This window comes from Sturnira hondurensis, unplaced genomic scaffold (genome assembly GCF_014824575.4).
Source record: "Sturnira hondurensis isolate 20B ecotype Veracruz unplaced genomic scaffold, ASM1482457v3 Scaffold0002532, whole genome shotgun sequence".
Taxonomy (NCBI): domain Eukaryota; kingdom Metazoa; phylum Chordata; class Mammalia; order Chiroptera; family Phyllostomidae; genus Sturnira; species Sturnira hondurensis.
In genome coordinates this window covers 1-6734 of record NW_028075163.1, presented here as the reverse complement: position 1 = coordinate 6734, position 6734 = coordinate 1, and the positions used below count along the sequence as shown (strand labels likewise).

General features: G+C 39.9%; 1 protein-coding gene across 1 annotated transcript; it reads right to left on the bottom strand.

Moving 5' to 3' along the window:
* Positions 1–1042: 1042 nt before the first annotated feature.
* On the bottom strand, positions 1043–1987 carry LOC118982889 (olfactory receptor 51I2-like). The gene has a single exon (XM_037040042.1). It carries the CDS (start codon positions 1985–1987, stop codon positions 1043–1045), a length of 945 nt encoding a protein of 314 aa, XP_036895937.1.
* Between the last annotated feature and the right edge of the window lie 4747 nt (positions 1988–6734).

Genomic DNA, 6734 nt, shown 5'->3' with positions numbered 1-6734 from the left:
ATCTTCCTTCCCCAACCATCCAATAAAATTGAATTATACACCTTGAAAGTCCCTACACCTTGCACTTACCTCTGCCAAGTGTCTGCAAGCCTGCATAGTCAGTGTTGTGTGTGATTTGTATGAATTTAAAAAGGATTCCTCTTTCTTCATGGCTATTACTGTCTGAGGAGTATGCTTTGTGAATTTTCTAACACCCTTCACCCACTGTCCTCTCCTCTAGCATACGCTGAAGACACTGGGCTTACATGCTCACTCCAGGCCGTGTGAGTCCATATTTTAGCAAATCCTGGGTCAGACTCCCAAAGCCTCTAGAGCATACGTGCATCACCATCAATAATACTGTGTATTAGCTTTCCATTTAGAGTGTTCGTTGCTCCCTAGAAGAAAGTTAATTCTCTCCCCCATCATGCATGAGGGATGGCAACATATTATTTTTTCATAAAACTTTTTTGTGATTTTAAACTTGTAAATTTCAGGTGTTACATGGTTTATAGTTCATAGTAAACATGGCAAGCATATATGTTTCTTTTTATAGGAGTTAGGAGTGCTCTTACTTATTTCAAAATGTAAAGTTGGTAAGAGCTATTGTATAATTTTAATTTTTTAATTATAAAGATACTCAAAACTATTATTCCTTTAAAAAGTATTGGGTGATACTTATGATCTCAAGTAACATAATACCTAACCACACTATAGCTGATATATATGCAATAGTTTTTGAAGTTTATTTGAAAACATAGATGTTACTAGTATATTGGGACTGATAAAAGGGTGTAATTAAAGACCCACTTCCTTGTTAGGTCTGAGGAAAGTTATTTTGGGCAAACTGTTGACACATTTAATTGCAATATAAGATAGCCTAATATTTTGAGTTATGGGTTATAGCCAGACTATACCATACAATTGATTACAGATATCAAACTGAAGGTCCATGTATAGAAGGAAATTGAAATCTTCCAAAGGACTAAGTTAGTACACACAAAAATCAGCAATATCAAAAGGACTCATAGGGTACCTGGCTTTCCAGAAGCTTTCTGCCTGGTCATAGCCTAGATCCCAATAACATCTTGCGTAGCCTTTTACGAATCTCCTTAGTCTTAATAGAATAAATAATTGGGTTGAGCATTGGAGGCACAAAGAGATAAACCAAGGATATGAACTTGTGCACATACTCAGGAGAATGTTTTCCAAATCGGTGAACCATGGATACACTCACCATGGGCACGTAAAAGATGAGCACAGCACAGATGTGTGACACACATGTGTTGAGGGTCTTAAGCCTTTCCTCCTTGGAGGCAATGGCCAACACAGAGCGCAGTATGAGAACATAGGAAAGGAAGATGAGCACTGAGTCTACACCAAAGGCAGAGATGACAATGAACAGGCCATATATGCTGTTGATGGTGGTATCTCCACAGGGCAAGCGGATGAGGTCTGGGTGCAAGCAGTAGGAATGGGTCAGCACGTTGGTCTTACAAAAGGGCAGCCTCTTCAAAAGGAAAGGCAGTGGGAACACCATGAAGAAGCTGCGGACGATGATGGATATGCCCATGTGAGCCACGCGGGTATCAGTGAGCACAGTAGAGTAACGCAAGGGGTTACAGATGGCCACATAGCGGTCCAAACTCATAACCAGCAGGATCCCAGACTCTGTCCAGGAGAAAAAGTGGATGAAGAACATCTGGGTCAGGCAGGCACCAAAGGCAATCTCTGGAGCCTGAAAGCACAAGGCAGCCAGTACAGAGGGCAATGTAGAAAAGGACACACCCAGGTCATTGACAGACAGCAGAGACAGGAAGTAATACATTGGCTGGTGCAAGCTGCGCTCCTCCTTTATGATGAAGAGAATTAGAATGTTGCCCAGGATGGAGATAATATAAAGCAGCATAAGGAGGGCAGTTAACCAGTGCTCCAGGCCCTCCATCTCTGGGAAGGCTGTTAGTGTGAAGCTGGTAGTGCTTGAGATGTTAGTCCCAAAACTTTTCATTAGGCTTCCTGAGTGGCTTTTAGGGAAATACAACCAGAGTGAAGTGAGGTCAGACAGTGGAAATATAAAGACAAAGAGTGGTCACTGCCTTCAAGATAGAAGGGACAATAACATTTATATTTCATCCAAATATCATGAAAGGGTAAGGAAGGAGCAGGTTGGGGGTCACTGGCTATATCTCAGGCCTTCTGCAGTCTGACTATATCCACAAATAGGTCAATGGGCTTCAACTCCTTCCAGACAAAATTCCTTTAGCTCTTTTTCCTTTGGACATTGTGTTCTATTCTTTCTGTCTCTGTTTTTTTTACAGAAAGATTCAAATTTTTCTTCAGTGGTAGAAAATAGTTTTGCCCTTTTTCTCTACTAAATGCTATCCACCACCTTCTTTAAGAAGTGAGATACAGTATGTCCTCCATGAAGTTCTCCCTTAATGCTCTCCACTTACTAATGCATTTCCCATTGTACAAGTGGTGACCTTTTTTGTCTGTATTCTGAGCTGTGTCTTTTTGCTTGCCTGCATTGAAGCATCACTCCAGCTCCTCACCCTCTCTTCGTTGCTTGAGCTCCTCACTTATTCATCAAGGGTCCAGAATCTCATGCTTCTTCACTACTTATTGCTCCTGGTTTTTCTCTCTAGTGCGTGTACATGTATTTTCTCTGTTTAGATGAAAGATTCTCAAACTGTGCTGCATGATGGAATCACTTGAGGAACTTCAAAACTTTCTCTTTTTTGCTTGGGCCTTGCTCGTATCAGTGAAATCAGAAGTTCTAGCAGTGGAACTCAAAAATCAGTATTTTTTAAATTTCTCAAGAGATTCCAATAAGCAGACAAGTTTGAAAATTAGAGGTTTTGATCATTTCTATGAGTTTCATATATGTCCTATCTCACAAAAACTTCTTTCAGGGTTAATGTCATAGGAAACAAAGAACAACAAAAACTCTCTTTATTCCCTTCACATATTTTTCTAGTAATCACTTATTTCTCTGCTCTCTTTATGACTAATATTTTCAAAATTACTTTCCACGCATAATGTCCTTCTAACTTCTGTTCTGTGTGGCAATGATCACAAGCGTATGTCTTTAGCTCCGACTTCTTCTAGCTCTGGACTCAAGCATTCAACTACCTATCCATTGAAATGGCTCATCAGCACCTCAAACATAACCAATGCAAAGCTGAACTTTTTAGCAATCATCATATTTAATCTTCTTTAATATGTATCATTTTGTCTATGATAAAAGTTTATCATTGTCTATTCACCAGTTCAGGAAAACCTAGGAGGCATCTCTCACTTTTTCTCATTACAGATCTAATTCATCTATTACCACCTTTCCTAAATATACTTAACACTGGTTGTCTTCTCTATGTCACTTCCAACTGCAATTCATCATCCCTCAGCATCCTTAACTTCCTGGTTTCTGCAAGACCTTCCTTGCTGATTGACCACCTCAGTGTCATGCCCCTCTCTAATCCAATCTCCACAAAGCAGCCAAATTATTTGTTTAGAAAATGAACAAAATAATGTTGCACTTCTACTAAATATCTTTCAATGGCTTCCCTCCCTTTTTGAAATAAAATTTAAATAGAATTCAAGCATCCTTTCTATGGCATACAGTAACATTATTACTACCTGGGAACTTGTCTTCCAACTATTCTAAGCATTCATTACTTCTCTGCTCATGGATGTATGTACCTCTTGTAAATCTTCATATATTTTTTTCTTTGAATTTTATCACACTTTAGAATTATAATGAATAGTTACATTTGGTTATTTGATTAGTATCTTTCTCCCCTGATAACTTGTAAGTTCCCACAATTACCTGTTTTTCTTTTCACTCCATCCTTAATTCTTACTGGTCACTGGGCATAGAGCCTTGGATTAGGACTCAGGGATTGCCAGTTCTATGTCTAATCAATAAATATTGATTAAGTAAACTATCTTAAGAAGAAGATATTACAAACGTCTTCAAATATTTGTACCCTAGTGACTTCAAGATTTTAGAGCTATGAATGAGATTTCTATAGGCCTTGGGAAGGGAAGAGCTGAAGTCCCAACTTACCTCCACAGCAGCTCCAGTAGATGGGAGGAGAGAGGTAGGTGAAGTGTTTTCAAGGGAAGAAACACTGAGAACTCTGCACACAACCTCCCTGCCAGCTTCCACCCACTCTGAGCCCTGAGCTGTAAAACTTCCTATTAAGAGTCCCCTGGGCACAGTATGTCCCACTGTGCAGAGGTGGCTAGGGCAGCAGGAATTGCAAAAACTTTTGTATGGACGACTCCTCTGTGATGTGGCATTTCTTTGAAGCTGTGAGATTTCAAAGAAACTAAGAGTTAGAACTCCATTGTTATTTATTTTCTAGAAGAGGATCTGATGCCCAGAAATAATTCATTCAGTAAGTGAAAAACAGACCTGGCTTGAATCCTAGATCCTCTGACACTTAAAGCAAGTTTGAAAGAAAGGCAGTTGTTGTATCCCTGCCCTTCCAATTTACTTGCCGTACTACAAAAGTATTTTTAAGTACAATTACATCATATTATTTTCATCAGCAGTAAAGTCCAAACTTTTGTATGGGTGTGTGCTATATCTCTGCCTTCCTATCAAACTTTATCTTGAGCCATTTCTCCTTCACTGTTTCTATTGCAACCATAATTGTCTTTCAGTTCCCTGACTATGCAAGGCTTACTTCATCCTCATGGTCTTCACAAATGCTGATTCCCATGTCTTGGAAGCTTTTCCCCAGTGACCTTTCCTTCTTCATAGCTTCTTATCCATCAGCTCTAAGCTTAAACTAGAAGATTTATGCTAAACGGGAGAGTCCCCTAACCTCTTAGCCTAATAAATGTTTAGATGACATTCTCTATTGCTCTTTTCTAGACACTTGCAGCACTGTGATTATGTGATTTAATGTAAACAATGTTATGTATTCCATGCCTCTCTTTTACATTAATATGTAAATTCCATGAAAAGTGAGTCAAAGCACTAAGCATTATGTTTAGCAAGTAGTAGGCATGCAACTAATACTTCTGCCATAATTAACACCATCAGAAAAACAGCATCGGCCTTCTTTCCATAAATATCCTCAAAATGGGTTACCTTGTTATTGGTGAATCACGTATTAAGGAACATACAACATGAACACACCTATTCAATCTATGGTTTTTCTGGTCAGTGTGTCTGAATACCTATTAACCCCAAAGGGCAAAATGACCTACAGTTAGGTATTTACTTAAAAAATGTTTACATATTTCTGTCCAATCTAAATCTAAAACATCTTTTCATTTCTAGATAGAATCTTTATAAAATATCTGATTTACTTTTCTACCTTAATTAATCTGAGCCAGTGTGCACTAGAGAAATCTTTGACCCTAAGTCTCTGTTAGAGGCCCCTTCTCTGGGCTACCACAGACAGTACTTATGGCATCTTATCTCACTGGATTGTAATTCCTTCTATTCGTGTATACACATTGAGCATTTCGTGTGTTGGTTTGCTCCACTAATTTATTTAAAATCAATGATCCTCCTTTGTGTCTGGTATCTTGCATTTCTCCAGCCCAAACTATGACCATCATTGTTAAATACATTTAGCTGTAGAAGGTGATAGAGAAAGGCCAAGAAGTGCGAAAGTTTTCAAAGCTTTGTCACCAGCTTAAAGTCACACTAGTCTTGGGAAAAAGCTGCCTGGGTTCAGCTCCTGAGTCTTTACCTACTATCTGTGTTTCTGTGTCTTTACCTGTGAAACAAATATGATAATTTTGCCTACATCATAGCCTGTTCATAGGAGCTAATAAATTTTTAATAATAAACTTTGAACTGTGACTAACACATATTAAGCCATCAAGAAATGTTATCTTTAGTATTACTTCTTTGTAAAGATTTGTAAAGTGAAATTTGTCTCTCTGTCTCTACTGTTGGGGTGCCCCCTCTTTGGGTCCAAGCATGGTCTTTTCCCACTTCCAAGTTGTTTGTTTCACTTGTGGGCAAAAAAAAAAGTCAGGGGAAAGGAGGAAGAAGAGATAAGTTTGGAAAGAAAGGAAGAAGGAATAAATCAAGAAAGAAGAAAAGAGAGGGAAAAGGTATTGAAAGATAAAACAATAATAAAATTAAAAAGATAAAAGATTACTTAAAAAAAAACAGAAAATAGGAAAGAAAAAACATCTCTTGGACTTCCGCCAAGATGGAGGCATAGGTGGAAACACTGTGCCTTCTCCCACAACCAAGTTTGAATACAACAAAGGTTTGGAGAAACAAAGACACAACCAAAGGACAGAAAATTGAATTATACGGAAGTCCGACTACATCTAACCGTTCAATGGGGACAGTAAGAGGGGCGGAGCCAGCAACAAGCAGGGTCAGGCAGGACAGGGCCCCCAACCCAGGCGCGCAGGCAGACGGGAACCAGTTGGGGTGCGGGGCAGACCGCGGGCGCATATTCGCGCACAGTGAGACAGACCACACAGGCCCCAGGGGGCGAGGGCTGACGGGGGTGGCACACTTGCGTGCAATGGGGCGAAATGCGAAACTGCAGCACCGGTGAGGGCCGTGGCGGCAGGCGGTGGACAGGACGCCATAGTCCCTCTTTGACCTCGCCCCCACATACAGCGTCACAACCCAGCGACTTGGCTGCCCTGTTCTAGTGAACACTTTAGGGCTCTGATCCTGCTATGGAACAGGCACGAACAACCCAAAAGATGGCGGAAGAAGAACTCAAAGTCCCAGAGCCAATAACTCTAAGCAACCGAGAAATTGC